Raw genomic sequence first — 16591 nt, forward strand, 5'->3', positions numbered from 1 at the left:
ACTGGACTTTATGGCACATAATCAAAAATAAGCTTTTAACACCAGCACCTGTAGTGTTCTGCACCTTCATACCCTTAAACTGCAGTTTTACTTGGTCCCCCCCCGCACATGCACACACCAAAAAAAGAAAAGAAATGCATAGGTAGGTGGTTTGATGAAAAAAATGTCATTTAGTATATTAAGCAAAAGTATCCATGGTCTAAAATATTTTAGCAAAGTATTGTAAAAATCCATGTACCATATGTTCAACCTCTGTCAGATGAGAAGGAAATGGTTAATAAATGTAAACATTTTCAGTACATTATATATTTTGCCAAAAAATGTTGCATGTTATAGTAAAGTGTTATTAGGTTTACATTTTTTGTTTCAGATACTTTGGTCATACTAATTCAGATATGAAAGATTTAGATTTGAAGACCTCGTAGACATTTTTAAATACTCTTTTTAGGTTGCAGTAAATATGGTTTCCAGAGTATCACCTTTTTGCAGACATATTCATTACTCCCAGATGTTACTTTGCCTGTAACTACATTTCTGTACTAAAATGTGCAGCAATGAAGGATAGTACAACTTAAGAGCTCTGACAGTGAAGTTGGAAGCTTTATTATTTTCCTAGGCCTATAGACGTACAATATTTGCCTGACTAACAACGTTTTTGTGCTCATATTTACTTGGGACATTCATTTACATGTGATACAGACACGAAGGGAGAGCCATCCCTGTGTTGACCGAAACCCTTTCCTAAACCTGGGTAACTGGTACTGTAAGTGGGAAATGTGCCGTTTCCACTGCACCAGTCCTTTGGCCTATATTTTTTTTCTTTTTTATTAAGGCAGGATACTGAAAGACTATAAACACACTGTAGAAGAAGTACTGATTCTGACACTGTTCTAGCAAAGCAACATGGAAGTACTTGGCTGTTTGGTAGATGAACTGTCTCTCAATTTTTTTTTTCTCTCTGCAGCCACTAGTTGGACACAATTTGTTTCTTGATCTGCTGTACCTCCATGAGAAATTCTACAGACCTCTTCCAGGTAGGAAAATTTAAACTGCTTCTAATTCAACCTCCCATCCAAGTGTCATAGTGCAGTATAATCATCTCCTATTCCTTTTGACGTGTGCATTTTCCATCAGTATTTATATGACCTGTAGTTATATTGCTGTGACTTTTATGTGGAGCGCTATGTCTTGTGAGCAGTGTTTTCAGCAGTAGTTTTGGCCTTTAAACATCAAAATTGATTTTAGTGTTAGTGATCTATTTATATTACAGCAACAGATATCACTTGTGTTTCCTGGATCCCAAACCTAGTCAGCTGAGTGTAGTGATGGCCTGTTCTATTTCTGACAGCTTCCTCAGTGCAGATAGTCCATTTTATTTTCGTTGTCTGACAATGTGGTGTATCCCCATTCTGCTATTCCCATATCCTTAGATTTAATGATTTTCTTTATCTTGTCATCATTCTCCCTGTCTTGGTATTTGATTATACCCGGAATTAATATACATTTCTTTTGAATAATCTACTAACTTACAGATATATCAGTCGCTGCAAATTTGGCATTGTGTTTGAGGATTTCTATATGAAAGTGTGAGCCTGCCTCTCACTGTCTTACACACACATTTTAATGTTTCCCTTTTGCTGTTGGTATTGAGAGTTTTCTTTACATGAAACAATTTGGTAAATCTGATAATGTGGTTTAAAATGCTAAACTTATAAAGTTGTGCCTAATTTAATTTGGCTGCTGAGAAGAAACAGGTTGAGAAGTTTGGTTGAAGGAGTTGTGCAAGGGAAAAATGGCAGTCGCAGAGAAGGGTTGTCAGATTTTTCATTTTGTAACAGTGAGCACTTAAATCCTGATGAACAATTTAAGCTCTTTCATTGTCATCTGATTCTTCTTTGTCTTTCTCAAGTCTGTCATATTTCTAAGGCGCAGCACTTAGTTCTGGTGAATTTCCTGGATACAGGACAGTTTTACATATTCATATTCCCAAACTGTTAAGACAGCAAAATATTTACCTGCCATTTAGGATGTGATTGATTTGCTGAATCCTAGCAAAATAGCTGATCCACACAGTGTTGCAGACAGAAAAAAAAATATTTAGATCCTGTTCATCTGTTTCATCCAATCCAGTGGGTGGGTACTGAAACTGTTGTATCTGATCCAGCCCTACTTAGATGTTCATCATTCCCACTGCCTCAGTGGTATCTTGGGTTGTCTGCCAAGGTAGTCCAGTACTGGCCAGCTTTCAAAAGCTCATACTCCCCTCCCTCTCTGTTCCTGTGACAGCTGATTTGGTTAAACACATCTTGAAAGAGAAGCCTTCAGCTGACACAGGAAGTGAGTTTTCCATCTTTTTTTTTGCCATACAAGAAGGTCCTCTGTACAGGATCCAATGCTGATTTTTCCTGTTGACTACTCAGATAAGCCCCATTTGGGGACACCTTTCCTCTCATTTTATTACACTTATTATTTTCCTACTTTTGTTTAATAAACACTACATTATCTATGTCTATACATATATTTCAGTGTGTGTGTGTATATATATATTATATATATATATATATATATATATATATATATATATAAAATATATAAGGTCTATATTATGTGATCGAACAGTGAAATGTTTGAACACGTAATAATTGACCCCTAAATGTGGAACCATCGGAATGTCGAACGATTCAGTGGAGATCTCTGTACAGTGCGGACATGGAAGTTTTCCATTGTTTGGACTGTAGTGCGATCTCTGAGTTGGTATATTTAAGTAGCAGGGGGTGTGGGGGTGCAGAAGGGCTTGCCCCCCTGCTTAGAGCATTTTTATGGTTTGTTTGGGTGTTTTTATGGGGGTTTTTTTTGCCATTCGATATTACGGCGTTTTGACATTTAGGGGTCGATTATTACATGTTTGAACATTTCACTGTTCGATCACGTAATATAGACGCTATATATATGGGTTCACTTTGAAATCTCGAAATACTGAAATGTCGAATTTCAGTATCTTGTGACAAAATTGTTGAATCTGCAGTTGAGCAAAACTGCAGAATATTGAACTTGGAAATGTCGAACCAGTGGTACTGATGGCGTGTTAAGTAAGTGTTATTTTTTTTTAATGGTTTTGGAGAGCATTTGTGTGTGTTGGGGAGTTTTAGGTGTGGGTTAGGATAGGTAAGAGTGTGAGTGTGTCAGTGTTGAGAGTGGTGGTGTTTGTATGTATGTGATGTGTGTTTGTGCAAGGGGGGTGTAGAGTGTGGTGGGTTTTCTGTCTTTCGGTGTTGAGTGTGACCTCGGAGTTGCTAAGTACAAGTAGCGGTGGTGTGGGGGGGGGGGGCGCAGCGGAGCTTGCCCCCTTGCTTATAGGAAGGGTAGGTGTGTGTTTTGCTTCGTTGTTTGGGGAGGTAGGTGTATTTGTGTTTGTATGTCACAAGATGGGTTGCCAACTGACTCGCTGACAGAACCAAGTTGTAAAAGTTGCAGACTCAAAATCTGACTTCAAACCAGTGACAAGTGGAGTACCACAGGGTTCAGTCCTGGGACCTCTCTTGTTTGGTATCTACTTCTCTGAGGTACAGACTAATACAGAAAGCCTTTCGCTAACTAAGTTCGCAGATTACCGCAAACTAGGAGCCATAGTAGAGTCCCCAAATGATGTGGACATTCTGCAGAAGGGCCTCACTGAGACAGATGCCTGGTGTCAGAGCCATGGCCTAAAGCTCAATGCTAAAGAGTGCATTGTTATCCCTTGTGGTAAAAACTCTGTACCCATGAACTACCACATAAGCAGCAGTCTACTTAACACTGAATGTGTGATAGGAGACCTTGGGACCCATGTGGACAGTAGATAGGAGACCTTGGGACCCATGTGGACAGTAGTCTCTCATTTAATCACATCACCACAGTAGTCCGGGAATATTTCTCCGTGGCACACCATCACAAAAGGGTTCTCATCCAGGAAAAAAGAGGCTATTGTTCCCTCTACTTCACACTCATTAGACCCATTATAGAGTACAACGTTCCTTTTGGAATGTACCTCACAAGACATGTGCAGCAGCTGGAAAAGCCACAGAAGTACCTCACAAAGAGGATTACTGGCCTCAAACAGATGCCCTACACTGACAGTCTCAAAAAACTCCAGCTTTACTCCATAGCATATCGCCTACTCCGAGGTGATCTCTGCCTAACATATAAAGCTATGTCAGACTGTCAAACCCAGAGCCGTTGGACATGCCACACTTAAAGAAATCCCAATCCCTCCGAGCTGCACGTTCTAGGGATCTAAACCTTGTCACCACAATAAACAGGACATGCTGGAGGGATAGATTCCTGTCCCAGAGACTTCCCATACTCTGGAACAAGCTACCCATCTATGTCATACAAAGTTCCTCATTAGCACTCTTCAAGAAAAATCTTGATGAGTGGATGGGAAATAGGAAATAGACCCTGGGGAATACTTCTGTGGCTCTGCTTGACAGGGGCACAGGAAAATAACTTTCTTGGGTGGCGTAAGCTAGGGAGCCTTGTTGGGCTAGGCTTACGTAGACCTTTGGGCCGATGTTCATGTGTGGTGTAGTATTTTGTTGACGCTCACGGTTTTGATTTTCATGGTTTTGGTTTTTGGTTTTGAGAGTTTTCAGCTTTATAGTCTTGAGATAATGAAATTCTGATATTTCAGTATTTTGAGATTATAAAGTAAATATATATATATATATATATATATATATATATATATATATATATCTATAATAAAAAAGCTAAACCACAGCCAGAACTTAGTGAAAAACTTTAATCATCACTTTCAAAACATTCAAAGCTTAAAAATTTGAGCGCTTTCATTCGTTCTTGTTAAAAGTTGAACTTCATCAGAAATTTAACAGTCACAAATTATATAAACATCTGTGGATGGTTGATTCCCTTTCCTACCTTACCTGTTCCATTTTAGAATGCTTTTTACATTTAAATTACCATTTAAACCAGGAAGTGTGTCTGCTTGCAGTTTAATTTGCCTTCTGAGTTATTTCACTTCGAGTTGGGGGTTGCATTCTCCCCACAAACTAGAATTTTTTTCTAATGCAATAAAGTTGAATTCTTTGCACTGAGGGCTACCCAAATTGTGCCTAGCGAATGCATTTTTAAGGTCACTGTTTCTTAATGCCTGACAGTATTCCTTAATGCAGTCATTCAACTATCTGATAGTTTTACCTGTTTAGAACACATCACATAGAACACAAGAAGCAAGATAAACTGAATTGGTGGTATTACAGTCATAGGCTTCTTGAAAGGAAATTATGAATCTGTAGGATCTCAAAGTAAAAGATGTACGTATGGCTATGTATTTGCAGCACACACCTGGTGCAGCAGTACATTCCTGTAGTGGAGGTGGAGGTTTTAGTTTTATGGGAGAGCCCAAAGTCAAATTGCGACCTGAGAGACTGTTTTCTTTCAGCCAGTTCTTGGAGATCATTAGCAGTAGCCACGAATTGGGCAAGGCTGTAGGACCCCTCCCCTTTCTTTGTCTACTATATATATATATATATATATATATATATATATATATATATATATATAGAGAGAGAGAGAGATATTGATAGATATGTAGAGATATATATCATACACATACACACATTTTTGCTGACATCTGTTCAGCCAACAAAAAACAGTCAGCTACACAGATAAGGTGACAGGTTTGTGAGACTGCACATTTCTCAGAGCAGGGAAAATGCACGTTTTCCCTGGCATTATGCAGTCTCAGAGTTAGTGTGTGCATATGTATATATATAATACACACACACAATTAACAGGGGGGTGGGTTGCTCCCTGTAAATAAAACAAGATTTTATTTTTTATTTATTTTTTAAGTTTAAGTTTTGCATGTGCAGAGTTTGTTGCTGGGTGCATGCATAGTAGTATGCTGACATTTGCAAAGTCGACATTTTTGTGGTCGACTTTGTAAATGTGGTCTTTGGGTGTTTAAGTTCATTAAACTTATATATATCTATATATATATATATATATGTGTGCGTATATGTATGTATATATATATATATATATATATATATATATATATATATATATATATGTTTGTGTGTGCATTTTAATATTTTATTTCTCTGTGTTTATGGGGATTTCATTCCCGCCTGTAACAGTATGACAGATATTTGTTTTTACTGTTTCTGAGGAAGTTTTCTGTATTTCTCAGATATCTAGCAGCCTGTCTTTTGCTGCAGTTACGCTACTTTTTCATCTTTGAATAGGAAAATATTGCAGAACTTTTTGATTTTTTTTTCAACATTTTTATACTTTATTTACTCTATGAACGATTCTACTGTTTTAACATCAGATTGCAATGTACTCTTATTTGACTGTACTGTTTCCTTTCTCTGACAAGATAATATAGTTTAAATTGCTATTAAATGTTATTTATTGGCAGTTTAACATGGTTAAAGTAAGTGGACCTAACTTTTTACACTGGTTTGGCACATTGGTGGCTTTGGTGTTTGGACTTTTGTGTACAGGAAATACTTCAACTTTTATAAGTTGTAAACGAATTCTGAACACATTTCAAACTGTTTTTGTGATAATCGCACAGTTTGGCAGAGTTTAGTTGGATGGGGCCATACTTATTACTAGAAACATCAAGTGCTTATTGTGATGCATTATCAACCAGTACTGTCAGTTTTATTGTGGCTAGTTTTCTGTCCCTTGACTTGATGGATCGTAACTCTGGTACCCCCCTGTCAACTCCAGTTGCACCTAAAAAAGAAATAAAAGCATAAAAAAAGTCTCAACCTATGGTTAGTAATTCTGTTTGGACCACTGTTCGGCCCACAGACCACTTTCCTTTTGCCTTGTCTCCGTGTAGTGTAGTTTTACCAGCCACTGTGAAACCACGTACAGACACATCTTCCCATCGCTTTTCCAGTACCTGTTGTAGTTATAGGATAACCAAACCCTTGAGGTGTAGGAGTAGTCCAGAGTGAAGGACCTCTTGCCAAGCACAATACTTTGTCACCAAGATATTTTATGTAATAGCTAAGTTCACAAGAAATAGAAGCAGGAGCTTCATTATACAACTGAGAATCATACTATCGTTTATAAGGATGATGTGGCTTTCTTGTCCACCAGTGTTCTGCAGACGGACAGTTCTGGTGGTTTGTTCCCATACATGGCTCTAGTGCTAGTAGTTCTGAATTTGTGTTTGGATCCTGTGTTAAACAAATTCTCGAACAACAGGATGATGGAGGCAAATTTATGCATGGAGTATCTAGGATGTTCATGTACCAAAGTTCTTCCCAAATAGTCTTCCTTCAAGAGCATAACAAATAAAAATCCCAGCTAACCAAACCAAAGTCAGTGATCTAAAAGGAAATGGTAGGAGCATAATACTTTGAAACCAAACAATAGGGATTCCTTTCCAAAAAAAGGATCAACCGTCTGCAAAGGGATGACTGTCACAACACCTCCACACCCCCATCGTTCCTTCTTTTCCTCCTCCCCCAAGCCCTTTCTCAACCCTGCAGCCTGTCTCAGACAAATGGTTTCTAAAAATAAATTTGCAGAGGGTACACTTGACAGTGGGTATAAATTCTTCCTCCTTTCAAGGGATTTTCCCATCACCCACCTGCCAGACAGCGCTGTTTCCTCCAGTTTTCCAATACATGGTAGAATCAGGGGTCCTAGAACCATTCTCTGCAATACACAAAGACAAAGGAATGTACTCAAAAAGGAACACTCATGGAGACCCATCCTAGATTTGTTCTTTCTAAACACCTTTGTAAAAATTCCAAAATTAGTCTGAGTATTGCTTCCAGATAACTTGTTTCATGGTGACTCTAGATCTCAAGAATGCTTATCATATTTCTGTTGCTTCTAATTTCAGGAAATTTTTGAGATTTTCTGGGTATGGCTTATATTATCAGCTTTCTGCATTACCCTTTGCCTTACCTGCTGCACTTAGTGTTTACTAAGTGTCTGGCCCCAGTGGTTGCCTATTGAAATACCCTAGGCATCCAAATTTTTTCTTATTTAGACAACTTGCTGATTTGAAGTTTTCATTTGCTCTTCAACCTGTGAGACTCTGGTCCAGCACGGATCAGTTTTGACCGTATACTCCAGCATTAGATCCAAAATCCAAGCTCCTCCCCTGCCCATAATACCCCACTCTCCCTCCTCCCCCCAGATCTCGTTTGTTGCTCATTCTGAACAGCACAGGTCGTGTTACTCCAAGCTCCTCTAAAGGTTTTTGGGTATCTGTAATTGATTTAGAGCTTTTTCTACCTTTCCTTCTCCCTACCTTTCCTATCCCCACATTGGGGATTCCTGTTTGGGGGAAACAAGTTTCCTTCTACTTCACTATTTCTCTCCCTTTTTTCTCTCTTTTGAGAGAATTTGTGTGTGTGTGTGTGTGTGTGTGTGTGTGTGTGTGTGTGTGTGTGTGTGCACGCACTTGGGTTTTTTTTTCTTGTCCCCTTGGCCGTGACTCCAAAGCCTGGGTTCATGAACTGTAAGGAGTGTGGACATAAGATTCCTCTATCTGATGCCCACACTGTGTGTGGTGTGTTTGGGAGTTCCCCATTTAGATTTCTCTTGGTTGATTTGCACGAGCTTCAACTCCTGTGCACTTATTGACAGCAGGAATAAGCTTATTTTCGAGGGCCTACTTCCTCCTGCTGCGGAAGCCTTCCCTTCCTCCGCCCCGGCTTCTGAGACTCAAAACTCCCGCTAAGAAGTCCGGGGACAGAGAAAGGGCCTAACACAAAGAGCAGGATCAGCTGAGAACAGATTGCCTGAGTGGTCTTCCTCGGCAGAATCACCACCTAAATCTAGGCCTGAGCTAGCCCGGGGGATTCCTCAGCTCTGGTCCCGTTGCTCCTCCCCAGAGACAGAGAATTTGAGGGCTAGGTCCCCTGCCTCCCATCAGTGTCATTCCTGGTTGGGGTCAGTGGCTTCTCCTGTCCAGCTCATTCTGAATCTGTCCAAAGCTGAGGTGGACAGGAGGGTGATGAAGTTTCTTTGGGCCAAGATGCAGCTTGGGAGTACTGCCTGCTCAATCTCCCTCCGGAGCAATGACCACGCAGTTTGGTTTTCTCTCTCTCTCTCCCATTCTCCAATCCGTCCTTACATTTCGGAGTCTTCAAGTCCAGGGTTTCCGGATGTTGATGCGTTGGCAGCGATGGTCCCTTGTACCTCAACACCAACAGTTACCTTGAGCGGTCCGCCTACGATGTCGTCGGAATGGATTGACTCTCAGAGCTGTAAATTCGGCATCTGCTCTGTGGGGCTGGTGTCAACTGTGAGGCTGTTAGAGTTGTCCCTTCCCCTCCTGGCTTCGGCGCTGGGAAGCTTGCCTCTGACCCCCTCCCCCCAATCAGCGCTGGGGGCAGCAGCCCACCAGGCTTTGCTGAATTTTTCGGCACCGACTGGGCTGCCTTCTGGGGTCCGATCACTTTTGGTGTTCAAGGTGGTGGAGAGGGTCCTCTTGGCTTCTTTGAGCACCTTGATACTTTAGCCCTCTGATTCCACCCTGGCTCCTTTTGTTTCTGGGCCAGAGTTTTCTGTCCTGCCCCCACCAGGGACAGTCTGTTGCCAGACCCCCCCCCCCAGGAGGTTCCTCTTCAGGAATCCCCCAGAGCTTCCCCCCTGAGGAGGCTCCTCGGAAGCATAAGTGTAAGAGGGAGGCACTTAAGCTCCCCACCAGAGTCCCTCACTGATGATACAGACTTGGATGAAGGGGAGGATTCCCCTCGGTCTTCCCCTGATGTCTCTTTTGGGGACATCATGGAAATTCTACACCAGCGAGGCAGGTTGTCTACCTTCAAGCCAAACCCTGACGAGTTTGTGTTCCTGGAGGCATTTGTCACAGGACCTTCTTCTACTTGGGTGTCCCCGCTCCAGGTCCCTTGGTGGATTTGATTTCTAGTTGGATATGGAAGGAACAGGACATGGTTGAGCCAATCCCTAAGCATCCTGACAAGGTTCTCAGTACTCCATCAGACAGGCCCCATTGGTGAAAGTGTTCCCCAGTCGATTCCATGGTGGTTGCGGCAGCCCCCAAGAAGGAGGTGGCCCAGTAGAGTTCCTCGGTCCATCGTCCAGACAGGGAGTCTTGGGTAATGGACTGCTTTGGGAAGTGGGCATATACTTCAGGCACCCTTACCCTGCGTGTGCTGAAGTAATTGGCCCATGTTATTGGACTGCAGAGGTACCTGGAGGCCACTGAGTCTGCTCCACAGTCTGTGTTGGCAGCGAAGGTTTTCTCCTCCCGCATGGCCACCCTAACTGCTGTTTCTAACACATCCAGGAGACCGCTCTTTTATGTGACTGAGGGCACCTCTAGACTGCTTGGATGGGAGTTGCCATCAGGCGGCATACCTGGCTCTGGCTTTGTTTTTTTGAAGGCTTTCAAGGCATCATTTATGAACACTTTCTTTGACGATTCACCTTTGTTTGGCAAGACTGTTCTTGACAATCTGACCCAGAGCAAGTGACTGGAAGACCTTGTCTGACAACGGGATTCACTTCTTTACTCCACAAAAATCCTTTTTGAGGAATCAGCATGGAGTCAAAAAGATGTGGTTTTGTAAGTCACAGGGTTTTCCCAGAACACTTAGGGTTCGTCTTCCCCCAGTAGCAGAAGGGGAAATGACCGATGCCGCTCTCATTGCAGAGGGGGTCCGAAGAACCAGGGGTTTTCAGATTCATTCTTGGGCAGACCCTTTCAGCAATCCTGAGGGATTGCCCAGCTGCTCTACTCTGAAGGTAGTTGGGGGGGGGCTCTGTCTGCACCCAGCAGCCTGGGAGTCAGTCGCAAATGATCGTTGGGTGCTGAAATTAATATCCAGAGATTATTACATCCCATTCCTTCACCCTTCCTCTCCGATGAAACTCCTCCCGAATGTTCCACCCAGTCAAAGTGAGGAGGCAGCCATAGAGATTGCCAGGCTGCTCGAAAAGCGAGTCATCCAGTCCACCCCCCCCCCCCCCCAGACCAGTCTGGATCAGGCATTTATTCCTGGTTTTTCTTGGTGCCAAAGAAAACTGAGGTCTTAAGACCCATCCTGCATCTCTCTGCCCTGAACCTGTCCATTGCAAGATGAAGTTTTGGATGGTCACCCTTCAGTCCATTCTGCCTTTCTGCAGATGAATGACTGAATCTACTCGGTGGACCTTCAGGACGCATGCTGTCCTATCAAGATGAGCAGATGTTCCAGACATTTCCTTCACTTCTGGCTGGGAGCCAATCTTTTTCAGTTGAGAGTGCTCCCCTTTGGACTTGCCACCGACCCCCAGGTGTTTACCAAAGTGGTGGTAGTGGTGGCTAACCTGTGGCTGCAGGGTTTTCAGGTCTTTCCCTATCTGGATGATTGTCTCCTTTTTGCTCCCTCCCGGGATTGACAGATTCAGATCAGGGATCGTTTTCTCCACCTTGCCTCTTCCCTGGGCATCACGATAAATCTTGCCAAGTTGAACCTGGTACCTGTTCTGGTATTGGACTTCATAGGTGCTCAGTTGGATACGATATAGGCCAGAGTGTTTCTGCCCACAGACAGGTAGTCTCCTCAGCATCACGTAAAGTCTGTTCAGACCCAGCTTGCCCTTGCAAGTATGGTGCTTTGGGGTTCATGGCAACCACCATCACCCTTCTGCCAACCACACGCCTTCACATGCAGATTCTTCAGTGGCCCTGAGTAGCTCAATGGTCCCTTCTCGACCTTCCATTGTCAAATCCGTTCTGGCTGTCCCAAGTTTGCACAGACTCTTCAGTATTGGCTTCAGTCCCCAGACCTCCTTCTGGGCCCACCCATTTGTTCTTCCTTCACCCTCGATAATGATGACCATGGACTCCTCCCTGCTCGGGTGGGAGGGCATTGCAAAGGATGGACAGTCTAAGGTGCATGCTCTTCCCTAGAGACCAGTCTGCCTATGTGTCCTGAAGAGGAGGGCATTGCAAGCTCTCCATGCATTTCTTCCTACTGGGATGGTTGTTATTCAGATGGGCAACATGTCCGTAGTCTGGTACATCAACAAACAGGGGAACCAGATCTTATCCCCTTTGCCACGAGGCTATGAGATTGTGGGAGTAGGTGATCTCTTCTGACCGTTTTCTTGTGGCAACACACATTCCAGGAAAGTCCATCATTCTAGCGGACAGGCTCAGCAGGTGTATTCTGATGCCTTACGAGTGGTCTCTGAATCCGTCAGTAGCGGACATGATCTTTCAAAAGTGGGGCAAATCTTGCTAAGATCTCTTCGCCTCTCCTTCCACTGCAAAGTGCAGCAAGTATTTTGGTTTGATTCCCCCCTCTGGGGAAGTCACCCAGAGGTGGTCTAGTCCATGTTTGGCCCTCCAGTCTACTTTATGCTTATCCTCCTCTTCCTTTGATCCCCAAATTTATTCAGAAAGCAGAATGGTTGGGGAGCTCAGTCATTCTCATTGCCCCATTCTGACCTCGTCAAGTTTGGTTTCCCGCTCTGAAGTCTCATCTAGTGTCCTCCTTCAATCCCTGGATCCGGTTCCGGATCTGATCACCCACTCGTCAGGGGTTCCTTACCCGGATTTAGTCAGCCTGAAGCTCACTGCTTGGCTGCTCCAGTTTTCCTGATGGCCAGGACTCCCGGGCTGTCTCCTGTCAAGAAGTTTTTTTATTGCAGCTAAAGGTCTGTTCTAGTAAGTGGAAATTTTTTTTGATCTTGGCTTCTCAGCATGATCTGTATCCTTTTACAGCTCCAATCCCTGCCATTTTGGATTTTCTAGTCTATATTTTTGATACTGGGGCTAGTTGTTCTACTGTTAAAGTTTAGGTGGCAGCAATTTCTAATTTCCATGCTGGTGAGAATTTGGCTTCATCCAAGTTCTGCAAGGCCTTGTTGATGGGTGCCTTTCTTTTTGGTCTCCTATCAAAGACCCCACGCCTCTTTGGGATCTAACTTTGGTCTTACAGGCTTTGGTTTTTCTTCTGTTTGAACCAGCTGCCACAGTTGACTTACAATTCTTATCTTGGAAGATGGTTGTTTTGGTGGCTGTTACTATGGCCAAGAAGGTTTCCGAACTACCGACATTATCTATCAAGCCCCCTTATTTGGACAGTCATAAAGACAGAGCGACTCTTCAGACTAATCCATCCTTCTTGCCAAAGGTGGCTTCTGAGGCGAACATTAACCAGGTTATTAATTTGCCAGTTTTTTCCCAAATTATCAGAACAAAGGGGAATGGCCGGCCATGGTGGTGCAGCGGTTAGCGTTGCCACCTCACAGCAAGAGGTTCTTTGGTTCAATTCTCGGCTGGGGTGCCTTCTGTGCAGAAGACTGCATGTCCTCCCTGTGGTGTCGTGGGTTTCCTCCTGGTGCTCAGGTTTCCTCCCACATCCCAAAGACATGCAGTAGGTGGATTGGACACTCTAAATTGGCCCTAGGTGTGAGTGTGTGCCTTCTGTGGAAGGTTGGGCGCCAGGCTGGCAACTCGATACTGTAAAACTTCACTTCCAGTCATGAGCGGACAGATGATCCGCTGTGGCGACCCCTAACCAGGAAAAAGCTGAAAGAAGATAATGATCAGAACAAAGGGGAATACTAATTACACTTGATGTTCACGGGCAGCTGCATTTCTCTTTGCATAGAACTAAAAGTTTGTGAAAGACTGGTCAACTTTTCGTGTCTTTCTCTAAACCTCATCTAGGAAAGCCTGTTTCTAAGGTTACCTTTGCTCATTGGATTTCTGAGTTTATTGCTTTGGCTTATCGTTCCAAAGGTTTGTCTCTACAGGATCCCATCCGGCTGCATTCCACCAGATCCGTATCCACTTCTGCGGCCTTTTGGTCTTGGGTCCCTATTGATATCTGTTCTGCTGCTACCTGGCCCTCTTCGCATGCCTTTATTTCACATTACAAACTGGATATTCTTTCCAGGAGTAGGGTATCCTTCCATGTGGGCCTCCCAAGGTTGTTGTAGCTAGGGACTTTGTCCCACAGGTTGAAGAGCAAATGAAAACCACTTCAGATAAAGAAGTGATGTACTTACCATAATGTTCCAGCTGTGTTGTTGCTTTTCATTTTTTTTCGCCTCTCCCTCCCTCCTTACCCCCTGCCCTTTTTTGTCTGTGTTGTGGACTGGACAGAGGCAGCCATAGGCCCCTTCTTGTCTAGAGCTGCATCTATGTGTCTATGCCGCTTTTTTTTTTTTTTTTTTTTTTTTTTGGTCAGGGGTGTAATATTATTGTACTAGAGGGGGGGTTGATGCTGTTCTGCAATAATCTATACTAGAGGAGTTGGCGATATTCTGCAATAATCTTGATCTGAGGAGAGAAGGAAGAGCAGAGCATTACGGGAGGAGCTTGGATTTTGGATCCGATGCTGGAGTATAGGGCCAAGAGTGTAGGATCAGAGTCCCACAGGTTGAAAACAAATGAAAAGCAACAACTCTGATGGAACATTATACTAGTTACATAACTTCATTTGTGCAAATTCTGTATCCAGCTGCTTGGAGTCCTTGGACAATGTCGCATCCTTCTTTCCTACCTGGGCTTCAAATTGAACCTTCTAAAGTCCTTCCTTGCACCTTCTCAGTTATTTTCCTGCTGTATTGTATAAACACAGTAAAAAGGAAGACAAAGTTCTTACTTGTCAGGGCATTTTACTGGAGTTTTCCTTTCAAGATGTGCCCTCAGCAAGAGAGTTCCTCAAAATTCTATGCTTCGTGGCATTAATAATCCTCATAATACCAATAGCCAGACTACTTATTAGAAAAGGTCAGGTACAGGTACTGAGATTTCTGAAACAGGAACTGTACTGGTGAAGGGATCAACTATCCGTGAATCCAGGACTCCCTTTCTCTGTTAACACCTCAGTCCAGTCTGTCCATACATACTCTTCGGACTTTGCGTGGGAAGCAGTGTACTTGGAAGTTCAAGTACAAGACTTGTGGGTTCCTGAAGACATGGCAAAGCACATAAACATAAGAGATCCTGACAGTGATTCATGCCTTAAACATTCATCACCACTTTTAGACTGCAGGTTCTCTTTTAGTGGTCACAGACACTCCCGTGATGTGGTACCTTCACAACTAAGGGAGTACTACCCTCTTTGCCAATTGGCATTGATGGTCTGAGAGCAGCTCTACAGCTTTTTCTGACTCTTCAGACCTTTTACATTTTGTGAGAACTAACTACAGTGGCAGACAGTCTAAGCTGATCCTGGACATACCCTTATGAGTGGAAGCTCCATGTAGAGGTCTTCCAGAATTTGCTCCAGATGTTGGAACACCTCAAGTAGATCTGTTTGCCTCCTTTCAAAATAGGCAACTTAAAAAATTTTGTTCAAGGCATTATTTTATTTATTTATTACAGTTTGATGAGTGGGGAAGTCTAGTGGGCCAAGAAGACCCCGTTTTCAATGGAGGCCTGGGGAGAAAAGCTCCATAGGTGATACAATACAGTGTATGAGTTCTTAGAGAATTACATAGACAATACAATCATGAATTTCAAGAAATATATATATATATATATATGTATATGTGTGTATATATATATATATATATATATATATATATACATACATATACAATATTGATAAAATAATGCAAAGTAGTCAAGTATGAAGTACAAAGTATGAAAGTAATTATGTTTGAATACAGAGTGGCTCGAGTGGCAGTGGAGCAAAACAAAATACACGTTCAGACTGTAGCACTTAAACATTTAGGAACTTCTTTTTTAATTTACAGAAGTATATGGAAGTAGAGGAAGATATAGCAGAAAAGTATGTCTAGTAGAAGTTTTGGAGAGGAGGTAGAGGTTTAGTTGAGTGTAAGGTTGCTAAGTGGAGAGAAGATGGGGCTACTGAAATGAACGGTAGTGGGCAGGACTTAAGTAGGAGATGAACAGGAATATATCCAATTTGAGGACAGGTAGGAATGTAGTAGGGATTTGAAACTGGTGTGGTTAGGGGTATTACGAAGGGAGGGGGGGGGGAGTTCCATAGTTTGGATGTGGAGTAAGAGAGCAAAAATTGTCCATTGGGCTGGAAGGTTTGTGAATACGCAAGAGATTTTGATTTTCTGATCGGAGTGAGCAGTTTGGTACGTAGGTGGTTAAGGAGGAGGAGAGAGCGGAGCAGCTGGATGGCTTGAACACAAGTTTGTGGGTAGTGGTGAGCTGTAAAAAGTTCAGGTAATTAGGAAGTTCTAACCACTGTAGAGAATGGAGGTAGTAAAAAATTAGTTTTTGGAGGTGGTGGCGAATTTGCAGATTTTATTGTAGCAGGAATCCAGTTTGGATTTTACGCCAAGTTTGAAGTTGGGGAGTAGGGTGGCACCATAAATTAAAGAGGAGAGAAGGTAGGTGGAGGCTAAGGTCTTCCTAGTGGAGTCTGGTAGCAATTATGTCTGTATAGGAGTTCTAGGTTTTGGTGTTTTTTTTTTCTTTTTGATGGCTGTTCATATATGGATGTCAAATTTCAGATGGTTATTGATGATAGGAGTTTGGTGTGAGGCACAGTCTCAGTGGGGGAGTTATTTTGGCTAATTATTAACAAGGAGGTGATTATCAATTACTGAGCTTCTGGAGAGAGTAAAGATCATTTAGTTTTTGTTTTATTTGCATTCAGGA

The 16591-nt window shown here is 42.7% G+C and overlaps 1 protein-coding gene across 1 annotated transcript in view; it reads left to right on the forward strand.

Annotated features, from left to right (window-relative positions):
- The window catches only part of LOC122795987 (poly(A)-specific ribonuclease PNLDC1-like), a 1803424-nt gene that overhangs the window by 1007646 nt on the left and 779187 nt on the right, over positions 1-16591 (forward strand). Inside the window, exon 10 of the mRNA XM_044064467.1 lies at positions 965-1034. Coding sequence (XP_043920402.1) covers positions 965-1034 — 70 coding nt within the window. The remainder of the gene's footprint in view (positions 1-964; positions 1035-16591) is intronic.

Source organism: Protopterus annectens, chromosome 2.part2 (genome assembly GCF_019279795.1).
Source record: "Protopterus annectens isolate FY-2018-M chromosome 2.part2, PAN1.0, whole genome shotgun sequence".
Taxonomy (NCBI): Eukaryota; Metazoa; Chordata; order Ceratodontiformes; family Protopteridae; genus Protopterus; species Protopterus annectens.